Source organism: Alosa pseudoharengus, unplaced genomic scaffold (assembly GCF_046254945.1).
Source record: "Alosa pseudoharengus isolate Yale_2024_CS ecotype anadromous, Long Island Sound unplaced genomic scaffold, YU_APseudo_1.1 YU_APseudo_1.1_scf_11, whole genome shotgun sequence".
In the NCBI taxonomy this organism is placed as follows: Eukaryota; Metazoa; Chordata; class Actinopteri; order Clupeiformes; family Clupeidae; genus Alosa; species Alosa pseudoharengus.
Genome location: NW_027468576.1, coordinates 12,560,292 through 12,580,885, shown reverse-complemented (window position 1 = coordinate 12,580,885; position 20,594 = coordinate 12,560,292). Strand labels below are relative to the sequence as shown.

Sequence of the window (20,594 nt, the reverse complement as noted above, 5' to 3'; positions counted from 1 at the left end):
CAGCAGTGTCCGCTTTTATGACCACCGTACGGGGCATAGCAGGGTCATCAGGGACCAGCAGCGGTAAAATCTTCCCCATCAGGCGAAACACCCGGTCTTTGTAGTCGATCGTGGCCCCATATTTAGACAGAAAATCAAAACCTAACAAAACATCACAGGAGGGGATATCAGCCACCAAAAAATCAGCAACCAAGGCCAGGGAATCAAATTGGCAAGTAGTCTGCCACAACCCCAATATATGCATCCCGCCCCCATTAGCAGCGGACACATTACCCCGATACTCTTCCAACCCACAACCCCCGTTAGTGAAATTCAGCCACAGTGCTTTGGGAATTATGGACCGATCAGCCCCACTGTCCACCAACACCAGGGACTCCACGCCTGCCACCTTGGCGGCGACATGGCTTCCCTTGGTCTTATTACAGGCCACTGTTTGAGTAACAAGAAAAGGGGCGGGCACTTGGGCCGCTATACCCGCCCCCTTCAGTTTCCCTGGACATACGGGCAATCGCGGCGCAGATGCCGATTGCACCCACATTCCCAGCACCCTTCGTGTTGCTTTGTAGCCCCACGACCTAACCGGTTGCTGGAGAATGCCCCCCTATCAGCATTGGACGCCCGTGGTTTGTTTGGTGGTAAGCCGGGCGAAGTGGTGTTAGGTGTCCGGTGTAAGGCTTGCACAGATGACTGTATTGTTTTAACCTCCTGGCAAAGGCCCTCTACTACTCCTACCAAGGCCTCTAACCGTGCCTCCATTTTATTTTTATTTTCAGTCACTTCTCTCACCCGAGCATCAGGCGCTACACCGGTTTGTTCAAGTTTTCGGAGAATTTCCATTTCAGTCGCCTTTTGTATTGCTAACTCTAAAGTTTGTGGTTTTGCTGCTCGAAGGATAATGCGAAAATCTCCAGAAGCAACATGAGTAACAAAGTGGTCCCTCGCAAGAAGATCTCGAGTCTGGTCATCTAAAGAGGGGTAGGCCTTAACTACAAGCCTGCGCAAAGCATTACCAAACTCCTGAGGAGTCTCATTAGGCAACCTCCTTCTATCTGCAAAGGCTACCCTGCTCCACTCGTCACTATAGGGATCTAGAGAACGAGTCATTGCTGCTTTCAATGTGGCATAGCTAGCCTTTGCTACAACAGAAAGACCATTATACATTTCTCGAGCACGACCAGACAGCAACAATGCTAAAAATTTCAATTTCACAGTTTCATCCCAACCATTCACTGTAGATGCCAGTTCGAACTGTTCTATCCAATCCGACCATTCCCGGCCCACCCCAGTATAAACTTCTGGCATGAACACAGGGCGGGATATGGCCTGGGCCTGACGGCCACCGTCATCACCTCCTCCCTGCACCTCATCCATATTAAAGCAACAATCCCACCGCTGCCACCAGTGTAATATTTATTTGCTCTAGGTATATTTTAGGCGCTGCCACCACCTTTGTTCCTCCGGTATGGTCCGGTGTAATGTAAAGGGAGAGGCACAGGGATGCAGGTTGTACAGTACCAAAGGGAATATTTATTAACGAGTACAATTCATTAAAACTGTATAGGCCTACCCGGACTGATACCTCCCCAATAAATATAACCACCCTCACTCAGCAAACACCATGTCCCCCCCCCCCAACCCACAACACTGCAAATAAGTTACTGCACGACACCAAATGAACAGGAGCATTCCCCACTACATGCTACACATCTCCACACTCAGCAGGCAAAACATGACACACAGCACACCACATAGGACCGGCTGGTCAAAACCAATAGAGGAGAGGGAAAATATTTGCTTAGTTCTAATGGCTATACTTGCAGGTCGGCCAATCTGGTCACAGGCTTTAATACTAAAATAAAATAGAAAAGAGCTCTTCAGTCACACACACACACACACACACACACACACATACACACAATGTTTGTATAAAAATAGACTTCCCCCTTCTGATGACAAGACCCCCCTGTAGGGTCTGGCTTGGTAAGTCCCGCCAAGGAAACGTTCCACTGAGCAGCCCAGAACGAGCAGACGTCCAGCAGAATATTTGGTAGAGTAGCCAATAGTAAGCGGCGCGCCACAGTCTTTGGCCCAGGAAATAGCAGATAGCAAACGGAGCGAAATAGTCCTTGGCAGAGGAAGTAGCAGATAGCAAACGGAGCGAAATAGTCCTTGGCAGAGGAAGTAGCAAATAGTCCTTATAGCCGTAGCAGATAACAAACGGAGCAACAGTCTTTGTCGGAAGAGGTAGCAGAACCCAATCGGAACAAAACAGTCTTTGGCCGCGGAGCAAAGGCCCAGTCTTTGGCCGCGGAGACCAGACCGTAAGGCACTTACTAAATCCCACGTCCCCTTGCTTCACTGCCGGTGACACTAAAAGCCACTAACAGCACCCACCCCGAGTGCCCGTCACAAACAGTCTCCCCAGTCTCTCTCGCCCGCACGTCTTCCACCCCTTCTTGTACCCTTGCTCTCAGGTGAGCGCAATTACATCCAGCACATGTCAATCAAACAGTCAATCATTCCACAGCAGTCAATCATTCAATAATCCAATAATCCCCTCGGGTCAGTTTCACCACACTAATATAAGCTAATCAAGTGCTGTGAATCTAGTGAAGTTTTTAAATGCAAGCAAATGTTAAATATTGTGAAAAGACTGGCTTTATGTCACTAAAAATTACATTACGTTTACTTCGTAACAGGCTGAAAAGGGTCAAGGCTAATAGCCAAGCCTAATATGACACATAGCACAGATGGAGGATAAATACATTGATTTAAAAAGTTAACAAACCATTCAGCAACTGCTTGCAGCATTCGTGGAGGTGTTTCTGCAGGTGGCTCCTCTTCATCTTGATCTGGGTCAGACTCTGGGTCGAACATGTTGGGCTGGAGTGCGCCTCTGTAATCCGTCAATTTCACCCGAGTGGTGGAGGTTTTCACGTGAAGAAAACGAGCAGGGTAAACATCTGACAGGTGGGGCGTGGCCAGCAATAGCTTATTTGCATAAAAGTGACGGAGCCCTAAAACGGCTCATTCTGAAAGGGACTGAAGCTGGCAAGAATTAGGCTGCAGAGATCTCTTTATGTGAGATTGATTTTGTGCAAAAAACTTTATGAACATGTTTTGTATGGCCCATAGACCTATTCTAACTTGTTTAAAAAGAGGTATAATATGTCTCCTTTACTTAAGACATAGGCCTACACCACGAGTGATGAACGTGAAATGCTTTGAATAGCCTACTACAAAACACTGCATTTATATGACAACTGCGTGTAGAACCATTCTAATCTAGCTAATGGTAAATTAAGTAGGCTATATAACATTCACATATAGCATTCAATAGCCTGATGAAAACTTGTTCAGTCAGTTAAATTGCTCTCATAAAAGGAACAGCAGGCCTGCAGAATATTCCAAATAGGCTAGTGTCCTTTCACTTCGACTGCAACATATGAGTTAAACCATGTTAAATTTAAAAGCATCTGGCAAGTGACAGGAGGTTTTAGGGGAGGAAAAGAGAAAAAAGTGTGTTACCTGATTCCACAGTCAATGTTCAGTATTTGGCCTATAATTAGGCCTATAATATTTGGCATTTTTGAATCCATGAAAATTAATCAAAATCTATAATTTCCTATGAACAACAGACCCCAGTAACACATGGAATTGCTAAAAAATTTGAAGGATCGAAAATAATCCAATCATTGGCTTAAAGAATCAAAATTGTATCGAATCGTGATGAAACTTGTGATTTACATCCCTATATGGCATCCTTACAATTAGGGAAGGTTTTTGGGAAGTATTTCTCATGCAAGCACTGTGCAACCATGCTGAGTAATGCAATGAAATCATTGTAATAGTTTGCAATTTTGCATTAGTAAAGCAGTCCACCGATGTGCATGTTTTCACTTACTGCTTTAGTTTCAATTGTGTAACAACAAGACCATAACAATGATAATGGTTTTATATATCCATAAAGATACATTTCTGGAACTATCTTAGACTGTTTTTTTTTTACGAGGGGGGGGGGTTGGTTTGGTCATGTTTCTCTCTTTTTTCACCTCACATGTGTTTGCATCACTGCCAAGGAACTGGGACAGTGTATTTTCATATAGAGAACATTTTTGTGTGAATAGGGTGAGCCCTGGATGGCAGAGGTGGTGGCAAAATGTAATTATATGATATTTCCTGCGGGGGCGTGGGCTTCGATAATCTCACTCCTTTTTGACTATACCTCTGTTTGCATCCCTGGTGTGTGTGTGTGTGTGTGTGTGTCAGGGTTTCCGTTGTCCGGTAATTACCGGACATTGGCTGGAAAAAAAATGAAATGTCCGACAAAATTAAATCTCTCCGGTCAAATTGTCCGATTGAAATTGGCTAATAATCCCGTCCCCTAACGCAATCTGAATTTGAGAATAAGCCTTACTATGTAAGCCTATATTATACGTCCTCTGGCTATGTTTTTAAATGAACAGGCTCTACTGTTTGAAAAGTAAGCTATTAAACAACACGCATAGCCTACAGTATGCTGCATTTCAAATAGGAAGCGCACGCGGCTTAAAACGTCCATGTTAAACAACGAACAAATGAGTGAGGCGGTTCAAACATGGCCAGGCCCAGGCAGACTAGCCTTAAAAAAATTCAGAGGCCAGACACGATGGATGATGATAAATTGTTAACGTCTGAAGCCTCAGATGTCCGGTCAACTCCACCACCACCAGATAAAAAGCAGTCGGGCGTATCTGTCGGAATCAGTGACATTGGAAGTGGAGTTGCGTGGGGCTGCGGCCGCTCCAAGACACTGTCATTCTCCGTGTACACTGGACATGCAAAGTGTTCTTTAGCATACAGTAGGCCTATGCGTTCTCTGTCTATGATCTGCAGGGTTAGGGCCTCCTCGACGAGGCGATTACTGGTCCAATTACTGGATTTTTTTTATTTTCGGTGCCGTTTAAGTAGTATAGTCTATAGTATACTACTTAAACGGCACCGACAATCAACAAATCCAGTGGAAACTATATGGCAGAAGTGTGTAGGCCAATCTGCCCACCAGCTTTTTCAACTTCGCTACCTACAGATGTTTTACCGGTATGATATTTCGAAACGCCATGTTATTTCTCATAGACAATCCACGCCCGGAAGTTGGATGGATACGGAAGTTAGGAGGCGGGATATATTCTGGAGAGGTCTATAACCAGTGGTGCAACTGGTTAGCAGGGTGGTCTACAGGGATGGAAATTAACCACCCGCCCCCCGCCAAATGCGGGTAGTTTTGTGCGCTGGCGGGTGAATTTGGTCAACTTAACAGAAACTGTGGCGGGTAGAGCTAGCGTACCACAAATAGTCAGATCCGGTCTAATTTTCATACTTATTGACGGTTAAAAATAAGAAAGTGTCTGTAGGGATCATGTAGCCTAACGTTACCAGCCTATAAGGGTAAATCGCGCTGATTTGGAGAGGTCAATTGTGCATTTCTACAACAGCATGGAGTTTCCATTAATTGAATGGGTACGCCTATGTTGTGACAGCTTATTTGTCAATCGATCAAGATATTCATTATAGCAAACACATCTAGGCTATGTGAATGTTTTGCAACAGACTGCTGAAGAGCAGTAGGGTAAACTATTATCTAATTGAGGCTATGTGGGAATCTGAAACAGCATCATCTGTCATCAAACTCTCTCGGTAGCTACATCAAAGTTTTGTCATCCATAAATATGCTACCATGATGACCATTTTCTGTCGTCAAATTAGGACCAACAAATTAAATAATAAAAGTCTAACTCGGAGAAAATAAATTTCATATGTTCACTTCAAATCACAGCTCACTGCATAACTTCACCGAGACTAAGATAACAATAAGTTATGATAACATTTGCACATGACTGACGTGTTTCATATTATTAACCCCCAAAATGGAATAAAGTGTTAGTGGGGACATGCCAGTTTGTTGTACATCAGTTAGGTGTTGGTATGTGAGGCAAAGATGAACCTACTTTGTTGTTTTGAGGCTTGCATATGCCCATGTTAAATTGTGATAGCACCAGTTAACATGGGCATATATTTCTTACATATGTTAACCTGTGTTAACTTTGACTAAAAGTGCAATATATACATACAAATCCTGCATCAATTTCAACAGCTCGTGGTATAGACAATATGGAAGCTAATCTGATCAACTTTCTTGTCCATCCGTGGTTCGAATCCCAGCTGGATCGCTAGTAGGCCTGTCGCGATATTCAATAAATCAATTAATCGCATGATAATTAAAGTTAGCTCGATAATTTTTCTGGCCGCGATAAATGCCATTTGCTTGTTTGTTTTCCTCGTCTCTCTCTCTCCCTCTCTCGGGTCCTTAGAGTAACGATGAGTGAACCCTCATGTCAGTCACTTGTCAGTCGCATGGTGTGTGGGGAGGCGGGACTACTGGCGTATCCTACCACAGAGTGCAGCTAAAAAGCCGCGTGAGAAGTATACCGGTAGGCACTAGGCAGAGAGAAAGCTAGTTGCGAGTTCCAGTAGGCTACGCCTAATAAAGACAAAAAAGATGGAATTGTTTCTAAGCCAAACGCGACAGCTGCAGTGTGGGAGCATTTCGGATTTAAACCGAATGCCCGTGGTGAACCACTGAACGCGTGCGAGTCGGTGTGTCGCATTTGTTGGAAAACAGTCGCAATTAAAAGCGGCAACACAACAAACATGCATATGCATCTAAAACACAATCATCCGCTGCAGTTTTCCCAGTTGGGGAAAAAAAAACACAAGTGGGCCGTCTTCCTCTTCCCGAGGAATTCTCAGAACGACAATATTATCGCTTATCGCAATAATTTCTGAGACAATTTATCGTCCAGCAAAATTTGTTATCGTGACAGGCCTAATCGCTAGTTTTATTTTTTTTCCATTCATTCAGTATGTGTCATATTTGTGGATAATGCTTAAACGGACATGTATTAGACATACACTGGTGATGTTTTCAGCGATAGGCTATCCGTTATATTGTCTCACTTGCAAACACTTCGTGAAAATGTAGCCTAAACCTGCACTATCGGAGGCAGAGCAGATTAAGAAGTAGGCAGGGTCTTGTTGAATATTCACTGATTTTATGCAAATATCACCAGTTAAACTGCTCACCATCTAAACTGGAACACCGGCACCATTTTTTTCTAGCGGAAACTCTGGTGTGTGTGTGTGTGTGTTTGTGTGTGTGTTTGAGGGGAGAGAATATCAATCATTGTGGAATATTCATGATCATGATATTCGTATCATGATATTCTATCTTCTATTTAAGCAATAAGCCCCAAGAAGCCGTAGGTTACAGTGATTTTAAAACAGCTAAGGGGCTTTGTCAGTACCTAAAACCCCCCTTAGCTTTTCTAAAAATCACTGGAACCTACAGACTCGAGTGGCTTATTGCTTTTCTAAAACGGATACCACATATACCAGGCAAGATTTCACAAAATAAGGGAATGGCAATGAGAAATGTAACAATGTATTCATAGATAATCATTCTTCTGCCAAGCAATGTCGAGATGCTGCCACTCTAACTTTTGTATCAATTTGTGGTAGCGCAGTAATATGGAATGAAATGTGGTCAACGTGAAGGGTTGTGCTGGGTTTTACAACAGCATTGAACGCGATTCAGCCAATCATAATTAAGGACCGGAACTATTCATTTTAGAATGTGTTGTACTGGTGTAACCTTCTGGTGTAACCTTCAACATACTCCGAACACAAATCACTTAATTGTGAACATTTTCAACCATATGCTTTTTTATAGGTCAACATCACTTAACTACTGGTGTGATTTAATTTCCCTGTCCAATCAGATACTATGAAGACACCGATCCCGCCTCATGGATAAGTGTGGATGAGAACACAGGAGGGCTGAAGACCACAAACACGATCGACCGAGAGTCTAAATTTGTCTCCAACGGCATGTACAACATCACGGTGCGAGCTGTGGACACAAGTGAGTAAGGAATGTGTGTAAAAGGGTCAGCCCCTTGTAAAACTGTCAGAGCACAAACAAAGGGGACTGTGTCATTTCTTTCAGGAATCTGTCAGGAGTTTAAGAGGTGTGGTGTGGTTGTCGCTGTAAAACAATTTAATTTGTTTGTGGAGAAATACATTTGAAAATGCTGGCTAGTTCAAGTTGTCCTCCAGGTGATGAAGGCGGGCCACTAAAAGCAACGTTTTCTATGTAATTATTTATCCTTTTTGAAATTATGCTCATGGGCAGTCGTTTAACTTTCAAATGTTTTTTTGTTTAATAAATTAGGTTCAGCATCTTTCAAGAATCTTCTCATGCATAATTTTAGCTTCTTGATTGGCTATTCCTGTTTATGTTGGGTGTTGACATAATGCCACTTAGTGATACCTCCTACTGACACACCTGTAACACACTACGAAGATTGATGTACTCAAATTTACCTTAAATTACCTGTGAAAACATACCAAACCAGGACCAAAGTCCTTATTTGTAAAACAGGCCCTTAATTTTACCTTAAATGCCATTTTAAAGTGTGAGTGTGAAACCCCTTAATCTTATATTTAAGGTATCAAGTCAGGGGTTCTCTTTATTTGTTTTGGTTAAGGGGGTAATTAAGGACAATTTAAGATGTATATGTTAATTCAGGGATTCCTTGATTAAGGGGGAAAATTAAGGGGAAATTAAAAAAGTAAGGGGTAAATTCAGTAGGCTTTTCTCCTTAATCACCCTTAATCTATGCACATTTCTACTTTAAAAACTACTTAATTATAGAAGGGCTTTAAGGTCAAAAGTAAGACATTTATAAGGGGTGAAATGAAAGGGTTTTGTTTCATAGTGATAAGAGTAAAGGGACTCCCTGTTCTTTACGTGCCATGCACTCTCCCTCAGGTAAAAAACAAGGCATTGGGACAGTGCTGATTGTGATTGACGATGTGAACGACAACAACCCGAAGATCACAGTCCCGGACCAGATTCTATGTGAGAAGGAGGGTGAGCTCGGGTCCATTACGCTTCACGCTGAGGATGCTGATGCCAAACCATACGGGGAGCCCTTCACATTTGAACTAGGAGAGGAGGCAGATGGCAAGTGGAAACTGAAGGAAGCCAAAGGTAAGCTGCAGGTTACCATGGAAGCAAAGTTTTGATTTAGGCCCTTTTGACAAACTGGCAAACAGATGAGAAGCTTTGACATTGTGACTTTTACATTCGGTCACATATTTTTTGTTGTCCAACAATGACATTACATTTCATATGATTTGGAACAAGCTACACAGGGCATACAACTCAATTCCATTCACATTCCAAAAGCATTTCATTTGTGAAGCGTAAAAATAGTTTTTGAATGTGTGCAGTGGTCTCACATCTGGTGTGGCCAGTTTCATTGATTGTAATTGAAACTAATTCATACAGCAAACACTCCGCAAACACAATGCTTCAGTTGTGTGCCCAGTGTATGTCACCAGCTAGGCAGGGCCATAATCTCAACAAGTGTATGTCACCAGCTAGGCAGGCAGGGCCATAATCTCAACAAGTGTATGTCACCAGCTAGGCAGGCAGGGCCATAATCTCAAGAAGTGTATGTCACCAGCTAGGCAGGCAGGGCCATAATCTCAACAAGTGTATGTCACCAGCTAGGCAGGGCCATAATCTCAACAAATGTATGTCACCAGCTAGGCAGGCAGGGCCATAATCTCAACAAGTGTATGTCACCAGCTAGGCAGGGCCATAATCTCAACAAATGAATGTCACCAGCTAGGCAGGCAGGGCCATAATCTCAACAAGTGTATGTCACCAGCTAGGCAGGGCCATAATCTCAAGAAGTGTATTATATGCAAATGCTGAGCGATGCGACAGCCAATCCAAGTGAAGACAACATGACGTACGTTGCTTGAAACTTACCTCAAAAAAATGATCTAAGATGGTGGAGCAGCTCATAGATGGTGGCATTTCTATATAAAACAAATATGTTCAGGGTTTGTTCCCTTATATTTTGTAGAAATTAGCGAGAAAGAAGCACTATGACAAAAAATATGTTGGGCGTGATGTACAATCTATCTAGTCTGGCAAGCCAAACTCAGTGAATAGAGGTCAGTATAATCTGGTCAGTAGAGGACCGTTTCGAATCGTTTAATAGCATGGTGACAGGTGTAGACATATCGTTTACTTTGAACGTTCACTGTGTGCTGTTTGTGTTTCACTAATTCACCGATTGGGTTAAATGCAGAGACCAAATTTCCCTCACGGGATCAAAAAAGTATACTATACTATACTATACTAATCACATCGATCAGGGATTCCTGACTTTACTTCCTACTTTGCCTAAACTTTACAAACAGACAAAAAACACCATTGGTAGTCAGGAAACAATCAATGTGAGCCTACCTTTGCTGTAAATAAATGTACACATTCTTCCCACTGCAATTTTTGATGTTTGCAGGCGTTGCTACTACCTCTTACTACAGCCTCTTTCGGTTTCGAATCTATAACGTCATCTCCTCTTGTCGCTGATTGGGCAGGTAGTCTGCTGACCTAAGGGAAGCATTAGTGAACTGTTGTGTTCCAGACTAGTACAGACTAGTATCTCCCTAAAAGGAGAGTAGGTAGGCGTGGCCAGGCTACGATCTATCTGCCATCTATCTGCACAGTCTTGTTTATAATCTAGGAACACCCAGTCAGCAGCAAGTTGCTGGCTGTCTTTGTTAGGGCTGTCACTTTTGTGAAAAAATCCTGTTCGATTATTGAGACATAAGTGTTCATGGAATCGATTGTAAAATCGATTTTTCATGTCTAAAGACGTTTCCATTTTCAACGCCAAATATAGGCCAATCCACAAAAAAATAACAGGCATTAGGACGAACGTAAAGAGGGTGCTTGTAGACGCAAGCCAGCAATATTTCTGATGATTTATTGGCGTGAAGATTCGTGCACAATGGCAAACAGGAGTGCTACATTCTCGAAAAACAATAAGCCGAGTATCCTGCCATTACATCAGTGACAAACATTACTGCAGGCTTCAACGTACGTGTTTACGATTAGAAAAGTCAAACAAATTTCGCCTACGTAGAACTCCATTGCACAGTTTGCATAGCCTACCGCTTTGTTCTTCTCCATAGTTTGATATACCAAAAATCCGAAGTACTTCCACACCGAACTCCTCAAGTTATTAGGGCCTATCACTCCTCTCTCTCATGTCGCACAGGTTGATCGCGTTGTCCTCCATTTTTGGCAAAACCTGAGCAGCACAGCAGCTGATTGAAACAGCTGTTTCCGGTGCGTAAAATTGGTGGGAATTTTCTTTTTAGCTTTCGCAATGCTTACTGCACTTCGTAATTCTTTTATATTCTTATATTCTTGTTTGTGAATTTTGTTTAATTCGTTTAAAATTAATAGTGTTCATATTTGGTTAAAATCGATTCCCTATTTTAGTTTTCGAAACTTGTGTTGTTTGGTCCAATCGATTGTGCAATCGATTTTCGAACGTAAAGTGACAGCCCTAGTCTTTGAGCCTGTCTCAAATCGCGTACTTCTGCACTTACAATACCTAATTTGAGTGCATGAGGGTGTTCACACTGACAATTCCAACGACACGAAGGGCGCTGCAAGTTCCCGGATGGTGCACTCATAACGGTCAAAAAGCTGAGTGTGCAACGCTGGACACTTTTCGCCCTTAACGGACGCCATCTTGGCCAGATAGCGGAAGGGGAGGGAGCGTTTTCAAACTCGTGGAAATCGCGGTTGAGAAAGCTGAAGCAACAGCAGTGGAAAACAGACTTTAAGGAGGTACAAGCAAGTTATAACATAAACGGTTCATGTTTTGACACAGTATGACCATGTCACTGTCGAGTTGAGGACGCCAACAAAGTTATGTTAAAATGTTTGCGATCGTCATTTCCGTGAAGTGCACGGAGTTAGTGTTTGATATGAGACAATACTATTTTGTTAAAATTTGCGCACTCCGCCAGTAAGCACACAGTGCACATAGTGTACTACACGAAAGTGTACTCACGTAAGTACACCATTTGAGACAGACTCTATGTCTCCTGTGACTGCAGGGAAATAGAGTATATAGTGTGCCAACATGGGACCTTGTTGCCCTCCATATAAAAACAGTTGGCCACAGTTGACCATCCTCACCAGATGACAGTCTTTTGGACTGAGATTGTGACCATGATGGATAGAAAGACAGATTGTAAATAATCAATCACTCTCCTCTTTCTTTCTTTCTTTCTTTATTTCTCTCGCTCTCTCTTTCTCTGTTTCCCTCTCTCTGCATTCTCAGGCACTTCAGTGGTGCTTCAGCAGGCCGTGGCTCTGCCCTTAGGCCTCTACAACGTCCCTGTGGTGGTCAGAGACCTGCAGGGCGTAGGGGAGGTCCAGATGGTCAACGTGAGAGTGTGTGAGTGTGTGACAGACACGCCGGGAGAGGAGGTGTGTGCAGCGCAGAAGCGGTCGGCTGTTTTGGGGAGCTGGGGAGTGCTGGCCATGCTGTTGGCCCTGCTACTGCTGCTGCTGCTGGGTGAGTGACTCTTGCAGGAGACATGTACTCAAGCTCACACACACACACACACATACACACACACACACACACACACCACTCAAACATAAACACACACACACACACACACCCCACTCAAACACACACACATTAGGGGTGGGCGATATATATCGTCTGCGATAATATCGTGATTGTTGTTTTAACAATGTGCAAATTGACATTATCGAGTATTTAAATTTACTTATGGGGGAAAAACACCCAAAATCACGCATTGAAGACTCATACATTTCCAGGAGGTGTATGCGGGAAAAGCCCCTGGCTGCAGCAGAGCAAGTGTCACGTGATCACTAGTGGGTCACAACGTTGTCACACGCACGCCTAGGGCTGTATTTTGGGTCACCAGCGCATGGCGTAATACTCGTTATTTACCCGCGGAAAGTTGAATTTGGTATTTTGCACGTTTATTTTTTAGGCATTGCGCCCAATTAACAACCTAGGGAGGGGACGAGCGCTATCATACACCACCTAAACCTGGTCAGAAGTCAATGGCGAGTTGTTCATATGCTATTTTAAGAGCGCATGTCAACAGTCATATTGGCAGGTGCACGCACCATCCTTCTATCATTCATGAACGCACACCAGCGCACGTCCATGCAAAGCATTACAAATTGCACAATTACAATGGGAAACATAATTAGAATAAAGATATTACGAAATACTGTACATCTCATGATGAGTAGTTATTCACCATCATTTGCAAACTTGTAATAACAGTTAAAAGTGATTAGGGGAGAGGCGAGAGACACGTAGCCTACGGAGCACAGCTGAAGACGCACTGTCACAAGATATAAGCAACTCCTCTGCAGGATAAATGTTGTTTTATTCAGTCATTTGAGCAACATCAGGGTAAGTGTTGCTTTTTCCATCCTATGTTTTCGGTGGTAACCCATTGTCAGTGAATAGTGAAAGTAACTGCATATAACTGTCTTGTCGTTGACTGACTCCTTGGTGAAGTTAGTTTCACTTTGCCAATGAGTTCAAATAATAGACGAGTGCAAATGCGTGAAGGCTATGCAAGGTTTTTAGTAAAGCATGGTTTAAGAATGACTATTCCATACGGTCTCGCAAGCAGCCTCCTTCAAATGCGCCGATGAATACCAAAATACCGATGCATTTATTTGACATATCGTGCTTTGCGCCGTTAAAGGGAATGCCAGATGTTCTCAAAACCTAGGAACACCTTGTTGCGCCATGCGCTCCAATTTTGATAAGGAAACCCCTCCCAATGTGAACTGGACATCCTACTAAATTTGAATAGGATTTTGACGAGTGACGATGCACTTTAGAATGTCATGATAGGGCCCCTAATGTTTATTTTGTGCAGCAAGAGTATACTTGGGATTTTATGCAGCTACTTCTGTTCAAGTAGCATTAATGAGACAGTCACGTTTTTTCCTACACAGTATTATATGGAGAGAAAACATTAGCCTTTGAGTATTTTAATAGTCAGTTGTAAACAAAGAACTATGTAACTCTTTTGTAAATGGACTGAAGTTCGCTCTAAATATCTACGGTTACCGATTATGCTAACCGTTAGCATCTCTATGGGATTTCTCATTTACATTAGCCATAAGCTAACGCATTCGTTTCTATTCTGTAAATTGGAATGCTAGCCTATGATTGCTCTTAAACTAAACATCAAAGGAAATAACTGAGATGTAGCCTACTCTGTTGGTCTGCTTAGTTTTATAGTGAATCCTATGCAAAGGTTTGAAAGGAACTTCAGCTTCAGACTTTCTCTTGGGAAACTGTTAGGCCTATTCATCTTCTCTAATGTAGCTGGCTAGACCATGTCATTGCCACACACACAAGTGGGGGCAGAATTGGAAATGTGTCATAGAGTGACAATGCATTGGTTGATTTGGTTAAAAAGTCACAGGTTTGGTTATTGGTTATTATTGTAATGATGCTATTCATAAAGAATGGGCTGTAAAGTAACTCAGACTTTAACAAAAACAATTCTTTAAAGGATATCAACTAATTATCGTTATCGTCAAAATCACAAAACATATCGAGATATTATTTTTTGTCCATATCGCCCACCCCTAACACACATACACACACACACACACACACACACACACACACAAACACACACACACCACTCAAACAGACATACACCACCAAAACACACACACACACATGAACACAGAAATGCATTGCACCCACAAGCACACACACACACACACACACATGAACACAGAAATGCAAATCTTTAAAGCAAACATTCGCTTCACATTATAAATACTTTTGTCATAATATGACATTTTGGATACATCATGTACACACTGCTCAAAACCTAAAGCTATTCTGTCTTTCATAGGCATTATATATGTATTTCCATAGAAGAGTGAAAGTTATAGTATCTACAGAGAGAAGTTGAAATATACAGTAAAAATGCAAGCAATATTGAAACCAAAAATAGTGATTTTCCCCAAATAATTTGTTGTTGCGAATACAGTATTTTACAGCCAGCAAGAAAAAAACAAAGCAAAATACAATGACCACCAGATGTAAATGGAGTTTTGAAAAAGCTGATTTTGCCTAAGACGGAAATGACTGACTACTATCAAATTACTTTGCTTCTTCCAAAGAAAAGTGTGTGTGTGTGTGTGTGTGTGTGTCTTTGTGTCTGTGTGTGTCTGTGTGTGTGTCTGTGTGTGTGTATGGGGGCGGGGTATGTCTATAGAAAAATGTATTGAGCTAATGGTAAATTGGGGAGAAACAAAAATAGAGTAAAAAAGATATGTTTTACATAAAGTCGACTTTTTGTAGAACATTACTGTAAGCTAAAGTCCGATTACTGCAATTTTCCTTTCAAAGTATAGCATTGGTTCTGAACATTTCAACCGGAAATCTTCTAGGAGGAGATTGAAAGGGTCCATACCTATACTAAGCCAATGATTGGATGGCGTAATGAGTGTTTACACATGTGAAGAGAGAGAGTGAAGCACTGGTGATTTAGTGTGGCATTTTTATGGGTTGTGTTTGAAAAATTAAATCAAGTTACTTCCTGTTAGATTTTTGTGTGTTAAGTAGAAAATTGCGTGTGGTGTTTTGCAAAATGTTTTTTAGTAAATTGAAAACTGATTCAAACACTGAGAATTAGTGTATGGTTTTGCAGATTTGGTGTGGGGTTATGATGTTTGATAGACATGTTTAGAAAATTGTGTGACAAGCAAAGATTTATATCACAAGCAGTTGAAAAAAACTGTAAATGATCAGTGTGATTGTTCCATGTTGTAGTCCTGCTCTTCGTCTTCATCTGTTCCACTAAGAGGGAGAAGCTGTACATCGATGATGGTAGCGGAGGCATGCTGCTAAAGTCTAACATAGAAGCCCCAGGAGAGGAAGTGGTGAGAGAACTTACACATGCACAAACACACACACACACACACACACACACACACACACACACACACACACACACACACGTGCACTTACACATGCACAAACACACACACACGCGTACACACTCACACACACACACTCACACTCACACACACACACACACACACACACACACATTCTTGGTTTTAAAGAATCTGGAAGGTGTAGGTGTAGGTACTGACAGGTGATTGGTGTTAAAGAATCTGGAATCATAATTTGGGTCTAGCACCAAAATGTGGGAAAGCGCATCCTTTAAAACAATTAACATTTTCTGTTTTGTCATATCACTTCTTCACTATCTTCTATCTGATGACTGTTAACTGTGCTGTTGTTGTTGTTTACACATTCAACAGAAGACAGACCCATTTCTGCTGGTGTGCCCCAGTCCCGTGGAGGCGGTGGACAGCCAGTTAAAGGGGCAGGGGGTCGGCCTGGGCGGGGGAATAGGCGGAGGTATGGGTGGCGGTCTGGGCGGAGGAATGGGTGGGGGTCTGGATCAGCAGCACATGTACCAGGAGAACGCTTTCCAGACCTCCAACCGGGAGTTTGTGACCGAGGGACATACCAACATCTACACCTCTGGACAATATGGCCAGGGTTTCTATGGTGATGCAGGCTTCGTCAACTACTCTGGGGCGCTTGATATGTGGAGGAGCAACGAGCTTTACCTGGACAAGGTGAGCAAAACTTTCACGTGCTGCACGTTGCAGTCTCCAGTAACAATTTTGTACAGTTAATACACAAATACTCATCCCATACTCATTTAAAAGGGAAATCCGATGTAAAATGGATTTTGGGCTTAGCAGGATAACAAGTTTGAACATTCATTGGGGAGCAATAAAACACTAATCCGATGCTTTCTAAACTAGCATGTTTTTAGCTGATGCTAATCATGCTAAGCATGTCCAAAATCCATTTTACACCGGATTTCCCCTTTAAAACAGACTGTGATAAAGTTGATAAGAGGTTGACTGACTGATGTCACAAGTTTGATGAAGTCGACAATAACAGTGTCTTTCTTTGCTCTCTATGATGCCTGAGAGGGCAAAACTGACCTTTCAATTCCCTAATGGACACAGTTTTGACTTGGCAAGATTCCATCTTCTCTGACTGGGTCAATTCTAATTATCCTATTTAAAAGTGTTCATTATTGTTTTTGCAAATAGGTCCCCTTTCACGTAAATAAATATACAAAAATGAATCATGGACAACGACACTGGGTCAATGGGCAAAAAAGTCCTAAATAAATGCCCTGTTTTGTTGACTGTCTTTGTTGATGTTTGTCTTTGTTGTTGATGTTGTCCGGCAGAAACTGGTCTACTTCTATGAGGAGGCGGACGGGCGGTATGCGGATGATCTGCTGAAGGATTATGGGTACGAGGGGGAGGGCTCGTCGGTGGGGTCGCTGGACTGCTTGAGCCAGATGGGCATCGAGGAGGACTCCCTGGACTTCTTGGACACGCTGGGTCCTAAGTTCCGCCTTCTGGCACACGCCTGCACGCGCAGGGCCGACGACGAGGAGGAAGAGTGAGGAGAGAGGGTGTCGGAGGAAGGGAGCAGAGGGAATGAGTTGGAGGAAGGGAACGAGGGAGTGCATGATGATGAGAAACAGATGAGGCGTCTGTTTTCACGGAAAACGACTGCAGAGGTCAGAGAGGAGTGTTGTCACCGCGAGTGAGATATCGGGACGCTTTCTAACCAACATGCTGACACACACTGGATTCAACAGGCTGCCTCCTCAAACTACTTGCTTGTGTGAGTGTGTATGTGTGTGTGTGTATCTGTAAGTGTGAGTAAGAGTCAATGAACAAGAGGATAGAGAGAAAGCGTAAGAGAGCATAAAGTTGTTTTGAGTGTACTTTTCACTGTTTCTTTTTTTTCCCCATGTGAATGATATTATGTGACTTACTGACTTTAATGACTCTTTATTAGTGCTTTCTCCAGAGAAGTGAAGGAATAAATCATGATCAAATAATTGTCACTCAGTCCCAAGATGATCATCTACTCAAACATTCAAAGCTATTCAAAAAAACTTGTGTGTGTGAGTGAGTGTGTGTGTGTGTCTGTGTGTTTGTGTGTGTGTCTGTGTCTGTGTGTTTGAGGGTGTGTCATGCAACTCTTCTCTATTTGTCTATTTGTATTAGATACATGAACACCATCTGTGCATGTGTGTGTGACTACTATGTGTCTGTGTGTATGTGTAATCTGTGTAGGCGTGTGTGTGTGTGTGTGCGCATATCTGTGTGTTTCCTCATAAGAGTAAGTCTGCTTGAGAACACCATGGGAGTGTGTACTGTGGGAAGGGGGAGTTTCCTGTTCGGGACGTGCTTTGGGAGTTTTAGTTCAACGCCTCTATGATCTGACAGAGATCATATGAGTACACTTGCTCTCATTGGTATTACAGTCATGAACTTTGACCCCAAGAATCCCACCTTCTTCGTTAGATTGAACTTTAACTTTAGCTGCGACGCCTGCAGTTTTATGTGGGGGAGAATGTGGTGTGATTTGGCTGCATTGGTGTGTGCTTTTTCCTTGCCTTTTTATACAATAATACTTTCACACTGGTAAAGCAGTCAATCTATGTAGCTTTTTTTCATGCTGGACTTTCAAATAAAAAAGACAACTTGGTTGATTTTGAGCCTTTGTATTCTTTTAGTAATCAGAGACACTAGCTGCATTTATGAAAACTTCTCACTATGTGTAGTGAGACTCAGCATGCTTGCGAGGGAGTCATTTCTTTAATAAAACCTTTGATGTTATAGAAATGTTATTTGTTGACCAATAGATTGATATATTAATAATATATAGATATGTCACAAAACTCCTCCATAACTGGAAGGTCCACAGTCCAGTTGACTCATGACACTTAGCCTTACATTATGACTCTTGTCGCTCAGCCGCACAACACCAGTTAGTTTGTTTTTCTCTGACCTTCTCTTCCTCTTGGAGTTTGGAGTAACCAGATAGCCTGTCCACACCCTGAAGGTTTTCTACTCCACACTCAAAACTCTTTTCTTTGGCACTCTAGTGTGACTCTAGACAGTATCAGGCAATGAAGGGCTTCTTTCCAATACATACTGTACATGCTAGTGTGTGTGTGTGTGTTAGAGAGAGACACTGACATGACCATAAAGTACATGTCTGATGCAGCTGTTTCTGTACTAACTCTTCCCTCTAGTGGCTCATCTGTGTACAACACTCAGCATAGCAGCAGTAATGTACAGTATATTAGCACAGCACTAATCCACTGCATTTACCTATACAGTTTCTTATGAATGTTAAACACTGACAGTTATTCCTAAAGCAAAATTTCTGAAACCATTAATACTTGTAGCCAATCCACTCACCAAGTTTGCCAAACTGAATGCACATTTACTGCTTTACATTTTGTCATTTTTAATTTTATTTTGTAGACCCTTATTTTAACAACTGTAAACACAACTCACTGCTTTACCCTCAGTTTGCAATTTAATAATACACTTCAAAGAAAACAGAAAACATTGGTGTCTACTATTTACACTGTTTTGCCTATGGTCTTCCTACATTGACATAATGTTAAAACAATCATAGATGTCACGTTCTCTGAGCAATCAAAGCTTGAAAACTATCAATAAGTCACAGGTGAGGATTATAACAAAACTGTAGAGAGAAGGAGCAAAGTTGAGTTTGGCCCGGTTTGGCCAACTCAAATCATGGGCGCCATGTTGGAGACCAACATCAGATGACTCTACAGCGTAACCCTGGGGGGCAAATATGCTATTTTGATATAAGTTGCTTATTTTCAACCTTAACAGGCATATAAATATTATTATCAATGTTTGTAAATATGTAAAATGCCTGTACAGAAATATTCCAGTGTATATTTACCTTCTTTATCTTAAATACCTATAAAATGCCCATTGTAGTGAGTGACCACGTTGCCTAATCAGTTTTGGAGCAGACAGTGTTTACATTTATTTTCCTCTTCAGTCTCCCAAATCCTGACGTAACCTTTCATAGTTCATCTATCACTGAGGACAGGTTAAACTTACTCGATGGCAAACATTTAACTGTAACTTGTATTGCGTTGTTGGTAGGCTATTACTGTATCATTATTATTAACAGACATCAATAAACCCTTTCCAAGTTCCCATAATGTATGGTATTACTCTATTTTTCCTATGTAATTTATTATCATAAGTCGAGGAGAGAAAATTACATTTACCTCACACAATATTGAGTAATTATTTGCCCTCAGTTTGTTCTTTTGACCTTCTGCTCCCATATTGTTCTCCTTTTTGGGTCATGGGGGAACTTTTTCTAACTAAAATAGTTTTGTTCTTCTACTATGCTTTTGTTTTGTTTTGTTTTTGTTTGACAAGCCCCCTTATCTGTATTGAAACTAGATGTACCGCGTAGCGGTACAAAATATGACCGCCGCTCAGTCCTGCACATCCATTCCGCGAAAATAAATCATATTAATGAATTTGTCTCCATCTTCTACTCCATCCCCCACTCTTGAAACTTTTGTGTATGCTTGTTTGGAATGTGTGTTTGCACACATTCCGCACACAAAGTAGCCTACTGGCGCTGCAAAGGTGAATAGATTTGTTTCTGGGCCAAAACATCTGTAACATTGTTATAAAACCTTTAAAATCTCTAAACAATCACAAGTAGGGCAGTTCATCA

At 42.0% G+C, this 20,594-nt stretch overlaps 1 protein-coding gene across 1 annotated transcript in view; it reads left to right on the top strand.

The window, feature by feature from the left end:
- The window catches only part of dsc2l (desmocollin 2 like), a 47,871-nt gene extending 29,313 nt beyond the window's left edge, over positions 1-18,558 (top strand). The window contains exons 11-16 of the mRNA XM_076278037.1: positions 7,818-7,960; positions 8,870-9,091; positions 12,261-12,497; positions 15,783-15,892; positions 16,280-16,603; positions 17,236-18,558. Of these exons, the coding sequence (XP_076134152.1) occupies positions 7,818-7,960; positions 8,870-9,091; positions 12,261-12,497; positions 15,783-15,892; positions 16,280-16,603; positions 17,236-17,457 (1,258 nt within the window). The 3' untranslated portion in view covers positions 17,458-18,558. The remainder of the gene's footprint in view (positions 1-7,817; positions 7,961-8,869; positions 9,092-12,260; positions 12,498-15,782; positions 15,893-16,279; positions 16,604-17,235) is intronic.
- The last annotated feature ends 2,036 nt before the right edge of the window (positions 18,559-20,594 follow it).